Source organism: Tachypleus tridentatus, chromosome 13, assembly GCF_004210375.1.
Source record: "Tachypleus tridentatus isolate NWPU-2018 chromosome 13, ASM421037v1, whole genome shotgun sequence".
In the NCBI taxonomy this organism is placed as follows: Eukaryota; Metazoa; Arthropoda; class Merostomata; order Xiphosura; family Limulidae; genus Tachypleus; species Tachypleus tridentatus.
This window is the reverse complement of record NC_134837.1, coordinates 108,888,373-108,912,289: the sequence shown is the minus strand read 5'-3', so window position 1 is coordinate 108,912,289 and position 23,917 is coordinate 108,888,373. Positions and strand designations below refer to the sequence as shown.

General features: G+C 34.9%; 1 protein-coding gene across 3 annotated transcripts in view; it reads left to right on the top strand.

The window, feature by feature from the left end:
• LOC143236592 (uncharacterized) overlaps positions 1–23,917 on the top strand; it is a 138,876-nt gene that overhangs the window by 1,196 nt on the left and 113,763 nt on the right. For all 3 annotated transcript variants that reach the window (XM_076474884.1, XM_076474883.1, XM_076474885.1), the window contains exons 2-4: positions 10,958–11,030; positions 11,362–11,536; positions 13,827–13,981. In XM_076474884.1, coding sequence (XP_076330999.1) covers positions 11,526–11,536; positions 13,827–13,981 — 166 coding nt within the window. In that variant the 5' untranslated portion in view covers positions 10,958–11,030; positions 11,362–11,525. The remainder of the gene's footprint in view (positions 1–10,957; positions 11,031–11,361; positions 11,537–13,826; positions 13,982–23,917) is intronic.

Below are 23,917 nucleotides of genomic sequence, written 5' to 3'. Positions count from 1 at the left end.
GGGTGATCATGACTAGCTACCTTCCCTCTAGTCTTTCACTGCCAAAATTAGGGGCGGTTAACGCAAGCAGCTCTCATGTTGTTTTGTGCGAAAATCAAAACAAACTAAACCGAAGGTGTGTGTGTTTGCCAGCACGATTTTTGAAAACGGTTGAATGCATTTGTACGAAAGTTAGTGTACGCTTGGACTATGACCCAACTTAGAAGTTCTTAGTTTTTGCAAGGTCATAGGTAAAGGTCACAAACATCCAAGATATATTTTTCTGTTAACATAGAGATTTTTACACTATTTTTGGTCTACAATTCAGTATTCTGATGAAACTTGGTTGAAATACTTAGAATGTTATTCTATACTGTCTTACCAAAAATAGTCCGTGTCCTTTAATAACGTTGCACACACAGACACATTTTCGTAGTTTTTGAGAGTCGAATATGATGAGCAGTGCATAGTGAAGGTATGCGTTTTATTTTCTCGCCTCAAATTCAAATTTACCTGTGAAATTTAGTGTTAAGAGAAGTCTCCAAATTCTCTAATCAGTGCTGTCAAACCACTATAAGTTTTGTTCAGTTTGATTCAACAGTTTGTCTCGTAGCTATAGCTGTTTGAACAGATAATCACGTGGTCTGTCTTTAAATAACAGCGTCAGTTTCATACTCAAAATGATAACCAGTCCTGGTTTTTCAGCACTTATAATCTTATCCACACTTCATTTTTTACGACTTGAGTAGAACTGGTTGGGTTTCGGGAAAAAGATTGAGTCAGTTAATATCTCCTGTGATATTAGTCCAGGTATATAGTTTTACGTTACAAGTTCGTGTGTCTGATTTGTATGACACTACTTTAAATGTATAGTTTCTAAGTATTAGTTTAATTATCCGAACTCCTGGTGTATTCATTCAGTACGTAGTCTGTATGACGCTATTTGGAGTACTTGATGTATATAATAGTTCGTTTTAATCATCTGGATGATGAAAATGATCAGTATGACATTGGTATAAATACTTTATTGGCAAGTTATTACTTCACGTAAGAGTCGTTCATCCATGACACTAATTTACGTTTGTAGGCTGTAAGGCAGTATATCAAGTATCTTGTCTGTAAAGTGCTTAGTAAGATATCAGTTTGAGTAAGTGATCGATATGGTACTTTCTAAAATACTTGTGTCACTGAAACCAATATATGTGCGATATTGTATCTCATTTCACTGATGTTAATTTGAGTAGCTATACTGTATAACTAGTTCCGTTATTTCGTTTTTCATGTTAGAGTTATAAGCACATTATGTCTGATATTTAGTATATCATGTCATCGGTACTTATTTCATATATCTAGTTTTGCGTTGTTGTAGAATTCTACATAAAGCCATTCGATGGATATCTGTAGTAACCGTCCCTAATTTTGAATGATTAGACTTGAGGGAAGGTAGCTATCAACACCACTTACTGTCACCTCTTGGAATGTTCTTGCCAGACCGAATAAAGGGACATGACTCTTATAACACAGTATTTAATATTTTAATATGTTCAACCTGAATGACACAGTATGTGACACATAGGCTAACAGCCAGGTCACTAGCTCCCAAGGTTTAGACATAGTCATCCATTTAGAGCTGCTCATCAAAAGGAGTTCATCAGTCAACAACGGGATTCACTGTCACTATTATAACGTCCTTCAACAGAAAGTGTGAATCCTGTACAACAGTGTATAGCGTTCTCCAAGATTCAACTATTGGTCCACACCCCGGTGCCCTAATTACCAAACCATGCCCAATGGCTCTTGGTTCAAACATCTCGTTTATTGGATACGATACACCAAGAATATGGTAATTAACGTATCAGTTACACAAAGAATCAAATAATTAACCCATTAGTTCAATAACTGGCCTTTTAGTTGAAGTTTGGGTCTGTATAGTTTAAATATTGAAACTCCGTGGTACTGGTTAAACTACCTCTTCTGTATGGTAGTAGTTCAAGTATCTAGTATTTGTATCAACTGTATCTGATTTGTTCGTAAGCACTGTGTTTCATCATGAAGTGCTCACAAGTGGCTCAGCGACAAGTATGTAAGCTTACAGCGCTGCGATACAGATTTCTATACCCTTAGTGGGCACATCATAGATAGTCCATTGTGTAGCTCTGCGCTTAACAACCACCAACCAATTTTACGACGTAGATTTTACCAACTGTTCAGTTTACCTGTTCTAGAAGCTTTGTTTAATGTACCACAGTATTCTCTGTACAGATTTCCTGTGAATTTCGCTCTTCAAAAATTCAAGGAATTTCTTGGCAAATGTTCATATTTTGTGTTTGTTGTTTTGCGTTTCTGTGACCTAGTGTTTTGTGGTTTTTAATATTATTTTTATTTTAAGACAACAATAAGACAAGGAAGAATTATAGAACCACGCCTATTTCGTTATTATAATAAAATTATGATAAATCATTACAAGTAATGGGACTTAAAAAAAACAGACTCGTAAATCTTGAGGTTTTACTCATTATATGACGGCCATGTTATTATAACAGGAAACGCTCGAATTTTACATTTTCTTAGATGGGTTATGTGATTATAATTCATATATATAAAAAAAGCTATTAAGATGAGCTTTCATTTTATAATTCAACAATGTAAAGAAGTCTGTTTTTAAGCAGCTGAAGAATATAAACAGCAAAAAACTGTCTTCTCATGTAATTCGATAAAGTAAACAACACAAAAACTATGTAATTTCGAAGTCCAAGATTAAAAACTCCGAATTCCTAGCACAGCTTAAGAATGTAAACAGCGCAAAAAAACTGTATTTTCATCGTGGTCTTTTAATATTAGAAATATGGCTTGTGTGGATTATTTTCAACATTATAAATTTTAATATAGTGAAATTATTTGTCTTATTTTAAAGAATACTTCGCTTGTTCGCACTTTACTCCATTTTTCTCAAAAGATGCTATGGTTTCAAAATTAATTTAAATCTCGCCAAAGAAAATAAAAGTGTTTTCCTCTCTTCTTTTTTTTTTAAATAAATTGAGCAATTACTTCTTTTCACAGGCCCGGCCTGACCAGGTGGTTAACGCACTTGACTCGTAATCTGAGGGTCGTGGGTTCGAATTCTCGTCACACCAAACATGCTCTCCCTTTCAGCCGTGGAGACATGATAATGTGACGGTCAATCCCACTATTCGTTGGTAAAAGAGTAGCCCAAGAGTTGGCGGTGGGTGGTGATAACTAGCTGCCTTCTCTCTAGTCTTACATTGCTAAATTAGGGACGGCTAGTGCAGATAGCCCTAGTGTAGCTTTGCGCGAAATTACAAAAACAAACAAGCAGTACTTGCCAAAAAAGATTAATACGTACAATTTTCTTTCTTAATAAAAATGTATTCAAAATAAACATAGGAACTTCTTTCCACATGTTCTTCGATTCTTTCACACAATTTTTTTTTTTTTTTTGCTGTTCATTTTGTCTTGTTTCGAATGTGTGTCTGTGTTTTTTTTTTTTATCATATCGGGCTATCTGCTGAGCCCATCGAGGGGATTCGAACCCCTAATTTTAGCGTTGTAAATCCGGAGACTTACCGTGGTACTAACGGGGAATATCTTGTTTCGAGAGGATTTTCCATCAGTTAAAGTTTGTGACTGAAACTGAATCAAAAATCAGTCTTACTCGGTAACAACGTTGTGAAATAAAAGTTTCAAACTGGGTTCTCAGGTGTGCCTGACATGAAGAAGAAAAAACAAGATTTTATCTTCTCCAGTAAAATCATCAAACTTAAATAATTTATTAGAGGTTAAAGTTTTACATTAATAAGCCGAGTCTGTCCTGTCCTATATCCTGGAGCTTGCGGCTAACATTACTGATAGGTAAGAGTTACTTAAAACAAATGGATAACCTTCGGCAGATCTGGTTTTCATTAGACTTACAGTCTTACAGCTGACCTTGGCAGGAGAACCTGGCTTCACATGACACTGTAAGGAAGACTTACTGAAAAATTGCGGTATTCTAAATTGTTGTTAAAGTTTTTCTCTGTGTGTGTGTGTGTGTGTGTTGTTTTTTTTCTACATTTTTTTAGATTTATTGAGGAAAGTTGTGCAAAATTGTGTCGGTTGTCGTTTTACATGGAAAACTCAAATTAAAACTTTTGAAAAGACTATTTGAAAAAAAAAATCTTCCTTCCCCAGCTTGAATAAACAAATAACAACAACAAATTTGTGAATGGTAATATTTTAAAACACATGCATGTGGTGATCACAGTTCCATATAAAAATTATTGATGTGTAGATTGAATTGACTAATTACTATGGAGTCTGGAATTGGCATACGTGTATCATCTAATGTAATCATTATCTCCACTCAAAATGATCAGTGATTAACCTCATAAAGCGAATTACTTAACATCCTAGTATCATTATAGTGCAAAACAATGATATAACGTTACACCGGTATTGTACATTTGCAGTGTTAAAAATGATGTAATATATTGTAGTTTTATTGCTAATGTTAAACAATAATTCAGTTGCAATTTTAGTGAACAGATGGTACGTATATAACATCAAAACACTACGTGTGGTAACGTTCTGACGAATGTACGTGTTAAGTCAAGTCAGTACTCTCTATCAACTTTAAATGTTATTTTATTACATGGTTATTAATCCAGTTAAGTCACTTGAAATATTTGATATGATTGCTCAACTGCCTTCAGTGATACTTGAACACTTCCTACTTCCTATTGCTAGATCCGGCACATCAAAGCAAAGTGTTAATATTGTTATGATTGGTTGTTTTGAAATTCGCGCAAAACTGCTCGAGGGCTATCTGCGCTAGCCGTCCCTAATTTATCACTGTAAGACTAGAGGGAAAGCAGCTAGTCATCACCACCCGCCGCCAACTCTTGAGCTACTCTTTTACCAACGAATAGTGGGATTGACCGTCGCATTATAACGCCCCCACGGCTGAAAGGGCGAGCATGTTTGGTGCGACCAGGATTCGCACCCGCGACCCTCGGATTACGAGTCGAACGCCTTAACACGCTTGGCCATGCCGGGTTTTTTTAATATTGTTATGAGCGAACCATTTCTACTTCAGGAAAACCATATGCAACCTGCTGGCACATCTGAAGATAAGCCTTTTTATTACTTTTGTTAATATGAACTATATTCTATATAAATTTTACAAAATAATGTAGGTAAACTAAATTTTTCATGCGTGTTAAATTATAGTTTTTATTATTTCATTTATTTAATATTATATGTTATTAATATTATCATTATAAACTATATTCTGTATTATATAACTTAGCTATTTACTTATGATATATTGTTATAAATTTTATTCTACAGTTAAACTACTTTTTTCATGTTTTAAACTATATTCTTAATTTTCATTATAAACTTTTTTCTATACTATATAACTGAAATACACTTTTGTATTTCTAGTGGAATCATGAGGCAGAGCAACAGAAGTCTATATCTGGCTCTGGTACTTCCTCCTAGGTGCAGCATCTTACAACGGCAGTGTATTCTACAGAATAGGCCCGGCATGACCAAGTGTGTTAAGGCGTTCGAATCGTAATCCCAGTGTCGCGGGTTCGAATCCCGGTCGCACCAAACATGCTCGCCCTTTCAGCCGTGGGGGCTTTATAATGTGATGGCCAACCCCACTATTCGTTGGTAAAAGAGTAGCCCAAGAGTTGCCGGTGGGTGGTGATGACTAGCTGCCTTCCCTCTAGTCTTACACTGCTAAATTGGGGACGGCTAGCGCAGATAGCCCTCGAGTAGCTTTGCGCGAAATTCAAAATAACATCTACAGAATATATTAAACCTAAATCTACCTACCCTCGTCAGAAGCGCATCACTAACAAACTCGTCAGTTTTATTGCTGGTACACTGCAATCTTTCTCAGTGGTGGAATCAAAGATTTTCAAGATCTTATGGCAGCCATAGATTTTTAGCATATTTCGCCCAGTTGCTACTATCTGTCCACAATGTTGATCGAGAGCAGGTTTGATGAAATCCAACAAAGAGTCATCTCTCTACTGCAGCTTGAACCCAACATCAATGTCACTGCGGATATCTTGGTGTCACTGGTCATTTTATACTTGACTGAGAAATGCAAACATTCGTGCTGATATCCCGACATTGCAAGGGACGTCACACATCTGATAACGTAGCGGCTCAATGTGGTCAAATGATAAATCTGTTTAACATCAACAACAAGGTACCATCTGTGATATCAGATAATGCATTCACTATGATTAATGCTTTCTGCTTGTCTGGATTTGAACTGCAAACACAACTCTAATGCGGAAGATGGGGATAGCTTATATAGAGATAGTGACTCAAAAGATGAATTTTTGGAAGAATCTAAGTCAGAAAACAATTTATCTCAATGTCTTGCTGAACATAACCCTTACTTTTCCCACATGCTATAGCTAGACCCCCAAAAAATCAAATTATACCATTGTTGAAAGTAATTTTCAAAGCATCAGCCACCGTGTTTTACATTCGAAACTTAACGCAAGCAACTGATCTATTTAAAGGAAAGGTCATTATTAAGTGGGTAACATTAACACAATAGAATTTCATTAAGTTTTATTGAATATTTCCAAGAAGAAATTGGATAATCCAGATACTAATACACTGAAACTTATTTTAGGTGATTGAATCGTGCTAGCAGATTTGGTGACAATACTGACATCTTTTGAAGGGGCAATAGGCTTCACTTATCCAGAACATTGTACCTCCAGTTATGTAATGCAAGTGTTTATGGACTTATGACTGAGATTGAAAGTACGTTATCCAGATGTAATTTCAATCTTGTCTCTGTACTGTAGAATCTGATCACGCCCGGCTGACTCTGTATAAGTAACGAAGTGTCTTCTACCTGGTGTTTAGACAGACCTATAGTCTATGCATTTAATCGAATGCTCCTGCAGAAAGAAGTCAAGAAAATTTCAACAAATAATCCTACAACCATGGAACCAAATGAAGGCTATGAATCACCACTGTTGCAAAACAAGTAAGTTCTTTAGTTTCTTTAGTGCCTTCAAGAAATTAGCCACCTCAGCTTTAGAGGATATAGAGAGCAACATACCTCGATGGTCTTTGCATTCCTGAAGAAACCAACTCTCTAAGTTATTGAAATATCTACGAAAAACATTCCTACAATATCTCTACTAGTCAAATGAGTGTTTCAGCATCTTTTGAGTTTGTTTAGCATCGGTGGCAAAACCTTCAGACCTGATTGCTGCCTCCTCACTGACAAAACACTTGAGAGACTGGTGTTCACAAAGAACAATAGTCGCTATAATATCTATAAGTCTTCTTTAAAATATATTTTTGTTCTAAAACTTTGTTATTATATTTTGAAAATTAAAATTATTGAATCTTATTATTTGTTTAAACTTTGTTTCGACTTCAAAAAATTCTTTTCATAAAACAAAATCACATCGTCTACTGTTTTAGCATTACACATTAACTGGCAAAGTATTCTTTAATAGGTTCCCATGTAATCATATTCGAATACTTAGTATTTTTCCTGTATTTACTTTTATATTCATAAAAATATGAAGTATCCGATTACTGATTTCTAGCATTCGCCCAATCGATTAATAAAATTGCTAGAGCATTTGAATATGTTTATAAGAAATTAACATTAAACTGTTTTACCGAATAATATAATAGTTAATATCATACACAGTTATTTAGATAGGGTTAACAATATTCAACAAGTTAACTTCAATGTTTCATGATATTATCATAAGGAGATAAACATGTATGTTGTGTAGACACAAAAATACGTGTGAGCTGTTTCATGTATTCTGCTCACAAACTGACTTAAGAACTAGATTCAAGCATGAGAAAATAATACTGAATTTTGCCAAAGGCAGAAAGTATTCGTACTAGAAAATATCGCAGAGTGATATATATATGTTGAAATATCCTAGATGTAATTATGTTTGTATATATTTGAAAACTAACTTCTTAGAAACATTCATAAAGAAACGCGGAAATTTTGTGACGGACAATAAATTCAGTTGTTGGTGTTTGATGAATTCCGTGCGAAACTACACAAGTGATATCTGTTATTAACGAATAGGGGGATTGACCAAGACATTATAACCCCATCACGGCTGAAAGAGCGAGCATGTTTGGTATGACGGCAATTCGAACCCTCGCCCATCAGATTACGAGTCAAAAGCCCTAACAACCTGGTCATACCGGGCCGATAAATTCAGTATACGTGATTATGTATTCAGCGAATCTGACATTGTCAGCGAATCTGACATGGTCATACTATGTATATAGCGAATCTGACATTGTCATACATCACAGTGAATTTAAAAGCCTGTTACATTCGTTCTTCAGTGCGATCAATTTTCGGTGGCATCACACCGACTACTATATGCTAAATAAGGTCAAAATGTACTTGTGGTAAACTCCGTTACACCACGACTTTACATTGGCTGTAGCTGGCGCTTGACTTGCTAATTTGGACATTCAACATCTGTAATATTACTGCTAGTATTATTAAACATGAATATTGTATCATCATTGTTTTTATTAAACAACTACGCTGTATAATTTGTATTGATAAAAACATATATAACGATACATTATTGCGGTAATATTGGTTGCATTAAAGTAGATCAACTTTGCTCATGACCCCCACCAGTGTCACAGCGAAATGTCTGCGAACTTAAAACGCTAAAAACCGAATTTTGATGCCTGTGGTGGGCACAGCACAGATAGTTCATTGTGTAGCTTTGTGCTTATCTACAAACAAACATACTGCTCATAAAATGAGTGAACTCTATGTTTTAGTGTAAAAGTAAATTCATGAAGTCATATTTTAGTTTTAGTGAAGGGTTAAATAAATTACAGACAAAGTAATTCTATTACTACCATAATGTGACTAAACCGTATTTCATATTTAGTTAGAAGTTGAGTAAATCACTGGTGAGTCCAGCTTAGTGCATAGTCAGCGCACGCCCCCTAGCTAAACAAAAGTTAAGGATGTGTCTGGAGCCACTTTCCTTAATCACTTGTCACTTAAAGCGGAGCTCTTGATCTCCAGCTGTACCCGGTTACGCCTCCCCTTTTGAAGATCATGGTCCTGCTAAATTAAAATATTTAAATCCAGTTATATCAAGATTTATGTATGATATATAATTAATTCACATTATCTTCATCTGTGTTTAGCCTAGCTTTAACTAGCTTATTTTATATTTAACTGAAATTAGAATAACTCTAAATGTCATGTTATATTGACTTGACATCAGATTAACGTTAATCAATCCAGTTTATATTGATCTGTCATCAGACGAGCCCTCACTAGTACATGTGATGTTGATTTAACATCAGATTAACTCTAATTAGTCCATTTTGTTTATCTGGCATTAGACTAACGCTTATTAGTCCATATTATACTAATCTATCTATCTAGTCAATGGTAAATTTATCTCGCATCAGATTAGCTTTCACTATACAATCATATTTATCTCTCATATGCCTGGCTCTCACTAGTTCATATTATATAGGTTTGGCATTAGAATAGCTATCACTAGCCCATACTATATTCATCTTATACCATAGTAGCTTAAGTTGTTAAGTCTATTGAGGTACTACATGTGAATAAGCAATAATACCCACGTATATACCCTCAGGATCCATTATTATGGGTGCAAAATTTCAAGTTTTCTGGCTCTTTCCTCTTGGAGCTACGACAGTCACACACACACACACCCAGCTCTAGACACGCCATTTTATTATTATAGATAAAAAGATGACAACTATTCGGTAGAGATTTTAACAGCAATGTATAAATTATTAATTTGCCTTTGTTAAAAGAGCGTATGAATTAGTTATCAGTCTCTATTAGAGCATTGTGCGATATACTTACTAGTCTCTATTACAATATTGTTTAAACTGTTTCATCTTTGTTGGAGCAGCAGTCTGAACTATTTACCAGACTCTATTAGAGCATTGTACAATATAGTTATTAGACTTTGTCATTTTAATGTGGAAATAATTTTCCAGTCTGTCTTAGAACATGTGATTTTTTTTAACCTGGATTAAAACAACGTGTGAATTACTTATCAATATTTATTAGAACTATGCCTGTATTATTTATTGCTTAAGTTCAATGTCGATTTTAATGTCAAGATATTAAGTTGATGTGTTAAGTATTTGATTATATTTTCTAAATGATTATTAATATTAAAGACGTGTTTAACAGAAAACATTGCAAAAAATGCAATCTATTATTATTTTAACTTTATATATGGTTATCTTTAATCCATTTATGAAGGATGAGAGTTAGAATAAAAAGGTAAAAATGTAAATTAAAACTTTTTCCCTAAAACAATTATATGTCCAGTCTTTTTTTTAATGAATGAGGGTTGCGGAGATTCTATTATCCGCGAAATAACCTAGGGAGCAACCTTAAAATACTGTTAAAAACAGTTAAATATATCATGTCTGTTAATGAGGGAACGCAGATGATCAACAGCTTTCACCTCCAACTCTTGGGGTACTATTTTCTGTCCTCATAGTGTGATTTAATTGTCTTTTAGCGGAGTACGACTTTGCGAATATAATGAGCCCTCTGATTCATAATCCGGATTCGCTAATCCGTGCGCTACGCCAAACCACCTATCTTAATTATATTTAGGTTATTTGACGAAGTACAAGCCTGTGTTAACTTTGCTTAACCCTTAATTTGCAGGTTGTGTAATTCTGCCTACCACCCCACTCGCAAAGATTTGTGAATTTTTGTGGCAGGCCATTCAAACTGTTGTCAACTACAATCACCTACCCTAATATCGTATTATTTCAATCGCAGTCGACGGGTTGAGTATAAGATGACATACAAATAGTGTTAGATAAACTCAGATTACATTATTATATACAGATATGTGTTAAATATATTTGCTGTTTTTTTATAAAGAATAAACTTTATATTTATTTGCAGGTGGAGAACATCCAAGCTTGTTTAACCTTTCTTGATGGACTGGAAATTAATTTGGTGGGCATCACTGATGTTGGTAAGGCACGTGCCCACCCTTGATTAGTTGAAAAATTAGGACTGGTGGTACTATTACAAGATGTTACAAGATGTAAAACGCTATCGTGTGTGTTTTGTTTGATAATATTGTGTTATACTTTAGGTTTAAGTTTACTCTGATAAATAACATTGTTAGTATCATGTTCGTCACATTAAATATTTACATCAGAGCCGTTTCTTTTTTGTGTAAAGCGATGTTTCGTAACGACCTCTGATGCTTAATGCTCTAGATTATATATTTCATGTCTTGAAATGGCGCGTGCTTCTTTAAAAAATAACAAATAAAAATTCGCTGATGAAACCTATTTCAGATATCAGAAAAGGCAGCTTAAAAGCCATATTGGGACTCTTCTCCAACCTTTACAACTATAATCAAGCCCATAAGAAAAAATCAAGCAGTGTGATTAACCAATCAAATCACATCAGTGGACACAAGAAAGAAATATTTAATATTACACACTCTGAAAAAGAATAAATGATTTCCAAGTAAGTGTTACTTCAGAATTTCTTAAATACTTATATTTCATTTCAAAAGATAAAAAGTTTTAACAAATATTTATCGAATATTTATATCCTAAAATACAAATCATTTTTTATGTTATCATTATGTATTAATTAAACTGTATGAACATACAATACAATAACATAATATACAATAACGTATATTATTTTAATAATAAACGTAGAAAAAATACCTTTACCCTTCAGATAATTATAAAATAACTTTTATTTTAACAGACGTTTCGCCTCTGCGACTTCTTCAGGCTAGTAGATGAAACCAGTTTTACATACGGTTTCATGTATTAGCTATAAAGAAGCCACAAAGGTGGAATGTTGGTTAAAATAAAAGTTATTTTATAATTATCTGGAGTACAAAGGTTTTTTGTAAACGCAAGCTATGCATTTCTGCGTAGTAAACTCTAAAATGTTGAGTGTACAGTTATGTCATGTAATTTAGTATTGTAGTATTTAATAGTATAGTGTAATGTGATCGTGCTACGTATTACATGGAATAGGGTAATGCAACAGAATACAGAAGATTAATTGTGCTTCGTAAAAAAAGTTTGCAAATACAAATGCGGTGTCATAATGTCACATATGCTAGTCCTGATAACATAAGCGACATGTTAAAAGCATAGATGAAATTTCGGCCATTTGTGGGTCATTATCTTTTAGAACAGATTTTATATTTGAATAAAAAAAATTCTTAAACACTATAGAAGTAAACGGAGAGAACCTTCTGTGTTCCCATGAAAGCAAGTAAACTCACAATGCAGAGCGTTTAGGAAAACAGCGAGCCATAAACCACACCCAATGCTAATTTGAAACATCATCAATTCGCGAAGTAAAAGCTGTGGTCACAAAAGAGAAACCTCCGACCCCAAAAATCGTTGCATTGACATTTGCCTTATCTTATGGTACCGTTAACAAACAAAGCTTTAAAGTCAACAAAAGCTCACAAATTAATATTTCACAAGCTTTCAGCTATAACTTGAAACCAATGGCTATTTTTCTAAGAAAACTAGCTAAAGAAACTAAAATTACAACAATCTCATTCGACCATATAGCTACCAAATCCTTTAGCACAGCTCCAATGAATTTTCACCTTTAGTTTGTTTAAACGTGGTCTTGGAAGGTGACGCGTGCGTATGGTCATGGATGTTTTGTCTAATATTGGCTTCGCTGTCCTTCCCAGGGACTTGTTACGATAGAAGTTGCAGTTGTGAGTAATACTGCGTGATAAAATCCTAATCTACAATGGAAGACGCAGTGGTGCATTATGATATTACAAACATATTGCAGTGTTTTGTATAAGCATAATGTTGTAAAGTATTGTAAAGATGCGGAGTGCAGTGTAATGTTATATTTTGTTGTAGCATTGTGTAGTGAAAATGAAGTTATAGTAATGTAGTGTTGTTTAGAAAAGCGTGATGTTATCTTGCAATACAGTAATGCTTACAAATGTCTAGAATTACATTTCTTTCAACACGTATTTCAGAGAAGCGTTAAAAATCTTCACCATCAAAATAAAGTAAAACGTTTACTTTAGAAAATGAACACTAGATGGTAGCACATTAATTTATATTGTAAAAAAAGTTTCTGAAAAAGTCGTAAATAGCATCGAGTAAAATAAAAAAAATGCTAGAATATGTGGATTAAGGATTAATTAATCAAGCAATTTAGTAGGCAGAACGGACACTTATAGTTCAGCAGGCAATGCTTTCTTTATTAGAAATAACCATAATGTGTATATGAAGCTTTTGTTTTGGAATTTCGCACAAAGCTACTCGAGGGCTATCTGTGCTAGCCGTCCCTAATTTAGCAGTGTAAGACTAGAGGGAAGGCAGCTAGTCATCACCACCCACCGCCAACTCTTGGGCTACTCTTTTAAAAGAAAAAAAACAGACGTTAATACAGAAATAATGAATAATACACGAATAATATATATATATATTAAAGAACAAATAAAAATGAGCTAAAGTATTAGAGAATATAAAATAAATAATAATCATCAAAATAGAAAAGGCGAATGTGCGAAACAACTCTTCATAAATAATGGATGGCGCGATACAAATAACCGACGATAATAAAAAAAAAATATAAGACTAAGAGTAACAAACAAGACGTTAAAAATAAAACAAATACAAATAATGAATAATTATTGTCAAGCGGGTAGAATGACAATAAGCTGTTTAACTTACGAGCTACGTTTTAGTTGTCGACGAACTATCAGTTATTGTCGTTTTATCGAAATCTTTCGTCTTTCGTGATTTAGGTTACCTTCGCCTTTGAGGCACGTTTCTGATCGTATTCCTTCTCAGCTCTCTGTTCAAGACAGAAGCATTCCAGCGCCCTCTACTACAAACAGGAATATGAATGCCAAAGACAGAAATAGGAGCGGGTCTTCGTCTGGAAATCGAGCAAAAAATGGTAGAAAATGAACAGATTGAGAGAATCTAGCTTACGGTTTTTAAATTTTATTATACCTTTATAACAAATGTGAACAACAAATTGTCTTGTGCAAAATGAGATATTTTACGCTAACTTATTTATTACTATTTTGTTGTTGTTGTAGAAAGCTACGCGAAAATCAGTCTGTGCTATATCCATCGCAGGTATCAAATCCTACACTTTAGTATTATAAAACCTTCATGCTTACCTGTGAGTTGAAGGGAGCTTTATATGAAATACCTCCAGTTCTGTTGTTATTGTTTAAACAGCAACATCTTGCGTAACTAAAAGCGTTTATTTTCTAGGTAAGTGTATTTGATGAGGCTTCGAAACAGAGAAAACATTCTTCGAGAATAAAAAATAATCTCAACTAATAAAAAGAAGATAATTAAACTACTATTAAAAGGTTTAGACAATTATGATGAGTTACGTTAATAGACTGATACTAGAATGATATTTTATCAGTTCTAAATTGCTCTGTTTTGTGTTTAAGTAATAAATTTGAGTATTTTTTATAATAATAACAATAATTTTATATCATCAATTATTCTTATTTTTTTCTCAAACTTTATAAGGCAAAAATGTGTTTAAAATAAATTCGTAATGTAAATATTTAGCAAACAACACTTGATCCCAAGGCTCTAAGCGGAAATGCCTACCGGAAGTGTTTATAAACATTTTCTTCAACTGAAATTCTTGCTGTAAGTATTTAATAAGCAACGCATCGTTTATTATCCCTCGGGTTAGATTTAATTTGAAATAGTTAAGGTAAATATTTATTAAACAACACTTTACCCAAAAATTTCTGTAAGTATTTATCAAAAACACTTTTTGAAGTTTTAGTTAATCAGTGTAAATATTTGATAACCAACGCTTTATCCCTACACTTGAATTAAAATAGTTGTAAATATTTAATAGAAATATTTTATCTCGTGGCTTCAACTAAAAACACTCTAAATCAGGGGTGAACTTCTCAAGAACTAAAAGTATGGGTACTCAGCTGAGTGAAGTAGATCTGTTTTTGAGAAAGAAAAATAGTCTACGTGTAAACATGAAAAGTAAGATTTGAGTGCCAATGAATAAATGCTTTGTGATGAAACAATGGAAAACACACTCATCCAAAAAAAGTAAATTAAATACGTCCTGGTACTATTACCTCCTTCAAAAATAAGTTTCGGTACTCAGTACCGGTGAACACCAGCAGATTTTCGTCTCTGCTGTAAGTGTTTAATGTAAACATCTTTTTGTTCTGGAACTTCAATATAAAAACTGTACTTATAGAAGATATTGAGCAAACAATTCCTTATCCCGAGACTATACTTTAAGTACTTACTATTAATAAAAACTCGTTATCCTGAATCTTAGGATAAAGATTGAACTTAAATTGTTGTAAGGAGTACTTAATAAGTAACACTATATGTCGAGACAACCACTGTAATACCTAGTATAAGTATCTAATAAATAATACCTTATTCTGAAGTACAAAATTAGACAGAGAGCTATCTGTGAAGTGTTTATGACGGGTATCGAAACCAGGTCTTTAGCAGTATAACTTCACAGACATACCACTGTGCCTCTGGGGATCTGTTCTGAACATTCAAGTGATATACTCAACATATATACTTAATCACGACTTCAGCACGTAGCTTCGATTCATTATGTTTATTTTAAATGTTTGATAAACGACACTTCTACTCAAGGCTTCAGTTGTAATAATTACTATAAATACTGAAATAAAAAAAAAAATCAGATGTTAGTCTGCTTATCTCCCTTTGGTTAACTTGTGTTCAGGGTTACTGATGAGGAGTGGAATTCTCCGATACTAGTATAACCCGTAACATACGTTGTTCAAAATGCAGTTTGAACTGGACTTCTTTTGAATTTAAATTTCGAAATTAAACAATTTTATTTCTTAATGTTTATATTGTTGTTTTCGTGAAAAGAAAACCTTTTGGGTGGTTTAATATTATTTTGTCTGGCATCTTCATCAATGGTCGCAAAGACCTCTGTGCCTTTTATAATGGTCTTGTGAATGTACTGATATACAGAAACGATATCCTTGTGCGTTATATGCACTCATATGCGGGTGATATTGGCGATTCTTTCTTCTTAATGAACCATCATGCCAGACCACATAGAATCAGAATTGTGGATTCTATCCTTCTGTCCAATGGATCGAAAGATTAGAATGACCTAGGCTTTTCTCAGACTCAAGACCGATCAAACACGTTTCGAACATTTAGGGAGGACATGTAACAGAAGGAAATCATAGTTGAAAGTAGCTCTTTGTGAAGAGTGGACTTGAATTCTATAAGACTGTCTTATTGAAGCATGAATAAACATTGTAAACCACACTTAGTAGCTCCTGCTGTTCGCATTAGTGGGCTTATGGATGATGAACCTTTCCATATTTCTTTACCACCATGTATCATCATACACATTGTTTATTCTCATCTCTTTGTCCAACTGTGTTAAAACAGAAGTTGTTGTTCACATCTATTGCTCATTGTCCTAATACATAAAAATTGTATGCTTTCACTTCTAATATACCCAGGCAATTTCAAACCATGTTGTTATTAACGTTTTTTATGTGTATAATAAAAGCACCGTTGTGTTTTTCTGCAACGCTTTCGTTATCTGATAAAACGTCTGTATTTGTCCAACGTTTGGCTACTTGTTGACATGAACACTGTAAACTTGTCAAAGTGTTGTAAAATTTCCAAAAACATCACTTACGTTAAAAACTCATAATCAAAAGAAAAGGTTGATAATATTGAGGATAATTATAAACTGTGGAAGGACAGAAGAATCAACCAGCTATCCATTTATCTTAATATTCTACACTATATAAACAAAAATATCAAGTTCAATGTAGAGATCTTCATAGTTTGAAATATATGAGCTATTCAAACAAAGTAAGATTAAATATAGTGTTATGTCTACGAATTTCGTAAAATTTATCCACAAATAAGGCATGTTAGAGCTTGATTACAATAGATGTTCTACACCTGGAAACGAAAACCTCCTTGGAAACTATTCTGTAATAAACTCAGTGTTGTTTGTAATGTAAAGCTATACAATGAAATATCTGTATTCTGTTAACCACAAGAAAATGAACCATGTATTTTAACATTGATCTGACTATTTAGACTACAGTCGATAATAACAAACACTGTTTGTTTTGTTTGTTTGTTTGTTTTTGAATTTCGCACAAAGCTACTCGAGGGCTATCTGTGCTAGCCGTCCCTAATTTAGCAGTGTAAGACTAGAGGGAGGCAGCTAGTCATCACCACCCACCGCCAACTCTTGGGCTACTCTTTTACTAACGAATAGTGGGATTGACCGTAACATATAATGCCCCCACGGCTGAAAGGGCGAGCATGTTTGGCGCGGCCGGGATGCGAACCCGCGACCCTCAGATTACGAGTCACACGCCTTAACACGTTTGGCCATGCCGGGCCAATAAAACAGTGAATGAAACATTCGTATGAAAGCGTTTTTTCAACAAAATTATCAGTAGTAATATGATTAATATTCTTATCAGAGTTAATTTTCTTTAGCATTCTACGTTTTGGCATATGCTGAAACTCTGGGACGACACCTAAGGGAAAGTCGAGTAAAAAAAAAGGCTTACAAAACTGAGAACTGGAAAAGAGTGATGAACTGGATCTTTCAAAGCAGTTCTACTGAGGAAATCAAATACAATCAAATAAAAGGCAGTAAGAAACACCTCTATGATGATCAATGTTTCAAGGTCGCACAAAAGGTCTTATTTTTACTACCTACTCACCTTGCAGTGAAAGGAAACTTTATAAGTGCAAGAAGTGCTCAACAGAATGTACTCTAAGATGAAAGTAAATGGAAAAATCAATATCTACCACATCAATATGATGAAGAGATACTTCAGGTGTGAAGAAGACCTAATGGATGCAGCTATTGAGGCACAAATGAACATGGCAGGTGTGGTTCTCATAAATAGAGATCCAGAAGATGGGGGCTTTGTCACAGAAGATTAAGACCTCTTAGACGTAAGACTGTCGGGTGGAGATGAAATGTATAAGGACGTAAACGTAAGTGAAGAACTGACTGGCAAGCAGAAGAAAGACCTTGAGGAGCTATTGTGCCAATACTCATTTGTTTTCACAAATGGAACAGGCAAAACACACTTTGTGCAATATAAGATTCAGAAGACGATCACGATCACTATTAGATGCCCTATGCGAAGAGAGATGAACAAGAGAACTGCAAATATGTGTGCAGAGTATATGAGAAGACTTTGTGTATGAACTGAAAACAGTATTTGTACATAGTAAAACAAAAAAAATATACATATTTCTTTCTTGAAGAGGTGGTTTATTGTTAGATATGTATAGAACTATTTCATTTAAATTTAATATGAGAATTATGATTTAAATAGTTATAAAGCACGAATGTTAAACTGAGTATTTTAAGAAGTAAAAATTTAACTAAGGTTTTTTTTACTTAATTTTTTAAGTGCTTGCGAATTATTTATCATGTGGTTCAATGTAGAGGAGAATAATTTGTTTTGTTAATTGTGTTCTCACGTAACTGAACCCAAGTGTACGGATTTTGACGAAAAACAGACAATTATTTAGAGCTCTGGATACAACTGTGGTGACTAAAAAAGTAACAATGTTTTTTTTACACGCACTTAACTTGTCTTAAATATATTAGTTTAAAACAAGTACATCGTGTGCTGTCCATTTATTGTTGAAATCATTGCCAATACGTCACAAACAACTATTGTGAAGATTCTGGCTCCCGTAAAACTGACTGTTAAGCAGTGATAAAAAAACAAAAATGTGAAAATGCACTTTTTCTGTTGAAATGTGCACTAATTTACAACGTTTACAATGTTCAACACAATGTATATATTTTTACAGACGCCCCCCCAAAGTTACATCAATATGTTTTGTCGCAACTGTGCAATCTTCAGTGTTCGCTTATCTACAGTACATATTTTGTGAAAGATATCATAGAAAATTGCCCCCCAGTGGCACAGCGGTATGTCTGCGGACTCACACCACTAGAAACCCAGTTTTGATACCCGTGGTGGGCAGAACACAAATAGCCCAGTGTGTAGCTTTGTGCTTCATTCCAAACATATCAAACTATAATAAATTAGTGAAATAATATTTGTATAAACTTAAACTTTTTCTTTGTTGGTTTGTTTTTGAATTTCGCGCAAAGCTACACGAGGGCTATCTGCGCTAGCCGTCCGTAATTTTGCAGTGTAAGACTAGAGAGAAGGCAACTAGTCATCACCACCCACCGCCAACTCATGGGCTACTCTTTTACCAACGAATAGTGGGATTAACCGTCAAATTATAACGCCCCCACAGCTGAAAGGGCAAGCATGTTTGGCACGACGTGGATTCGAACCCGCGACCCTCAGATTACGAGTCGAACACCTTAACTAACCTGGCAATGCCGGGCCTACTTTTTCACCAAATATATGTATGTAATTTCTGAAAGTGTTGTGATGTGATCAGGTTGCCATATAATTTCCACAGGCCGAACGAGTAATATATGTAATTACAATAATACTGTTGTTAGATTAGATCAGAGCCAGTCAGGCATCATTATGTTGCAGCTTAATATATATGTTGTTAACATCACAGTTAGTATATACTACTAATGCTCGATACAGCTTAGAACATGTTTTATGTTCATAACAGTAGCTGTGGAAGATACAAAAAGGGGAGGTTACAAAAAACCCACCTGAGCAAATATAAAAAAAACATGATCCCATACAGCCATAATCTCTTTTATATCTAATACCTATCCTCCTAAAAATAATTTATATCGTTTACTCATTGATACATTTCATATTTCCATGGGCTCATCTACTGGTGATATGAACAAGATACACATCGATATCCCAGTATCTGGGTACTGATCAAGATTTGATTTGGCATTATGATCAGACTAGTCGTGCAGATCACCTGTGATATAATATACGGATATGGATAATATATGTATATAGATCAAAAACAACAGAAGCACAAAAAACAGCACAGAGCACTTCAGCGTAAAGCTTGCAACTATGTGACTGTAAATCCAAATCGTGAAGCCACATTACTTCACCTCTCTATACAGTTTTATTTTATTTTATACTGGCAAAGCTCGTAAAATATTTGATGTCAAATTAGTATCTTTATTTCAACATACTTCTTTAAATACAGTGTTTCTAAAATAATACAACAAACAGTGGTACCTCGGTTCGCGAACGTAATCCGTTCCAGAAGGCTGTTCGAAAACCAAATCAATTTTTTCCTATAAGAAATACTGTAAATTAAATTAATCCGTTACAAACCTCCAAAAATTACACATTATGAAACATTTTAAGTAAAAATATTGCTTATTTATACCTGTATAATAATACTTACATGCATAAAGTCAACTACAAAAACTATAAACACAATAAAAAACAATAAATGAAAATTTAACTGTACTTTACCTGTTCTTAGGAGAGCTGATGGTGTAAATAAAAGGTGGTGAGGAACGTGGAGAGTAGAAGGGTTATTATTGTTTGACAGAGGAATCACCTTCCATAAAAACGCCAGGTAACTCTCCTTCTGGGGTTCTTTCTCTTTTCTGTCTCTTTGCACCGCTACAACCTGCTTGAGAATCACTGGACCTATTTCTCACTAAAAACTTGTTTAATGAGGTTTGTTTCTGCCTGCATTTTAAAATGTTTCTGAAGTAAGACATGGCATTGTCATTAAAAAGGTTTATGCTGCGGTTTGCTACAGCTTTGTCAGGGTGAAATTTTTCCACAAAACTTTGTAACTCTTCCCATTTTCCACACATTTCCTTGATTAGTGAACTAGGAACATCCTCCCTTCCCTCCTCCTCGTCTGAAGACACTTCCTCAGTTGCCTTCTGTTGCTGCTCCTTCTGAAAGTCTTGGAGTTCTTCCGTGGTGAGCTCAGTGTTGTGGTCTTCTTCCAACTCCTCCACATCATAACCACTCACATTCAAGCCCATACACTTGCCTAGTGAAACAATATCCTCGACAACAGGCTCAGCCTCAAAGCCTTCAAAGTCTCTATCTGCTACTGAGTCTGGCCATAATTTCTTCCAGGATGAGTTCATGGTCCTCAAAGACACTTCTCTCCAGGCTTTGACTATGATCCTCAAGCAATGGAGGATATTAAAGTAATTTTTCCAGAACTGTGAGGGTTAACTCTGTGTCAGAGGTCACTTCAAAGCACCTTTGAAACAGTGCTTTGGTGTAGAGTTTCTTAAAGTTCGATATGACCTGCTGGTCCATGGACTGAATGAGAGGAGTCGTGTTAGGGGCAAGAGCTTCACCGTAATGAAACTGTACTCCACCAACCCGTCCCCCAAGCCTGGTGCATTGTCCATCACAAGAAGGGCCTTGTGTGGCAACCGTTTTTTCGTGAGGTAATTCTTTACACTTGGGGCAAACACTTAATGGACCCACTCCATAACAAATTGCCTGGTTACCCATGCTTTACTATCAGCCCTCCACATGACATTTAGTTTACTTTTCAGGACATTATTTTTCTTAAAAACCCTCGGGTTCTCAGAATGGTACACAAGCAAAAGCTTAAGTTTTAAGTCCCCACTTGCATAACAATAGAGTTAGCCTGTCCTTCATTGGCTAGTGTCCTAGAAGTGACTTCTTCTCCTTGGTGATGTAGGTCCTCTTTGGCATTTTCTTCACAGTTGAACACTTTTGAGGAATAAAACCCTCAGCTTCTACATAGTCCTTAAATTCCCTAACAAATTTATCAGCAGCGTCTTTGTTAGAACTGGCACCCTCCCCATGTCTCACCACACTATGTATGCCACTTCTCTTACTAAATTTTTCAAACCACCCCCTACTAGCCTTAAAGGCATCACTTGCATCAGCACTCGTTCCAGGGGTGTTTTTCAGGAGGTCAGCATACAACTGTTTTGCTTTCTCACAAATGATGGTCTCAGAAATGTTATCACCAGCTAACTGGTTTTCGTTTACCCAAATTAACAACAGTTTTTCTACCTCTTCCATTGTTTGTGATTTTTGTTTCGTAAGTACTGTCACTCATTTTGCAACATCAGCTCCTTTGATGACCTCTTTATTTTTCAGTATGGTGCAGACTGTAGACTTCACCATACCAAACTGTGTAGCAAGGTCAAACACGTGAACACCACTCTCATACTTCGCTATGAGATCTTTTTTCACCTCTATTGTGGCTCTAACAACTTTTCTTTTTGTTTTACTGCTTTCATTATCCTTCTTTGACCCCATGGTGGCTTATTTAATCACAATATTTAGAAAAACAACAAAAAGAAAAACGGGAACGTTCACAGCAGATTTTAGCGGGAGTGTGGACTGAGGGACAGGTGCGGGTAAAATGTTTTGGGCAAGCTTGGCGTGGGCCGAAAATGGTCGAAGGGTCGTTCGGGTTATCAATCGGGTTATTTCGTGAGTTCGGGCCACGACAGCTTGGTTCGGGAACCGAGTTTATGTTCGACAACCGAGGCATTTTTTTTCTCAAACAATATGTTCGAAAACCGAATTGTTCGAGAAGGGAGTCGTTCGAGAACCGAGGTACCACTATAATTCTAATCGCGACACCGCAGTCTTATAAATTTGCTTGTCTTAGGCCTAACATCAGCTACGTACGGCCGATAGTCGATAAAGATATAAATTAACTTTAACTTCAGTAAAATTTTTCCTTTAGTTTAATAAAGGCTAAACTATAAAGTGCTTAATATTATCAATAAATATGTTAGACCTGCTTAAACACTTTGATAAGCTATCGATATGTTCTTGTACAAAATATCTGCTAAAGTATATTTACACCCACCTTAGTTTATATACGTTGATATAAAGTACGGTCATATGCACATTTAGATATTGAAGCACTACGCTCATTTTCAGGACAGATAAAACTGAATATTATCATAAACGATTTCGATTTATTTCTCTATCTCTCTAGTCTTTCAGTGAATAACTGTTTACCTGTGTACCGCTCTAGTCTTTTTAGATATAATAATTTCTTTATCGATCTATCTTTCTCGCTTTCCCCGATATAATTGTTTGTTTCTTATTTTTTCTAACCCTCTTATGTTTTTCTTTTTATCGCTCAGACTTTCACAAACATACTTGTCTGTCTGTCTCTAATATTTTTACATATATCTATTTAAATACCTATATTTCTAGACTTCTCCAGTGTAACTGTTCGTTCGTGTTTCCACCTAGTTTTCTCAGATACAGCTGTTTATCTTTCTGTCTCTGTATTATCTCCCGTCGCACCAAACAGGCTCGCCCTTTCAGCCGTGGGGGCTTTATAATGTGATGGCCAATCTCACTATTCGTTGTTAAAAAAGTAGCCCAAGAGTTGGCGGTGGGTGGTGATGACTAGCTTCCTTCCCTCTAGTCTTACACTGCTAAATTAGAAACGGCTAGCGCAGATAGCCCTTAAGTAGCTTTGCGCGAAATTCAAAACAAACAAACTGTATTATCTAATTTATCTTTAAATACTCGTTTCATTTCTGTATATCATTTATTAGCTGGTGTCTATTTCCGGATTTCTCAGAAAGGCTAATTTATCTATTTATACTTGCACACACTAGTTCGTTAACTTATTTATCTAGTAATTTATCTAAATTTCTAGACCACTTTAAATGTTTGCCTGAGTAACTTTTCATACCAGTGTTGTCTGCCAATTCTCACGTGCATGTTAGTCTTTCTGCCCGATGTTAGCTGTCGGCCTACACAGAAAGTGTAGGTTTTCTTTACGAAGTATTGACTACTGGTTCCAGCTCTCTCCCACACATATCGTGACTTGGTTGATCCACATGTAGATATCTGACACAAGTTGTGGGTAACCTATTTAAGATTTGTTATTATCTGTAGCATTTCATTTGCTGAACAGC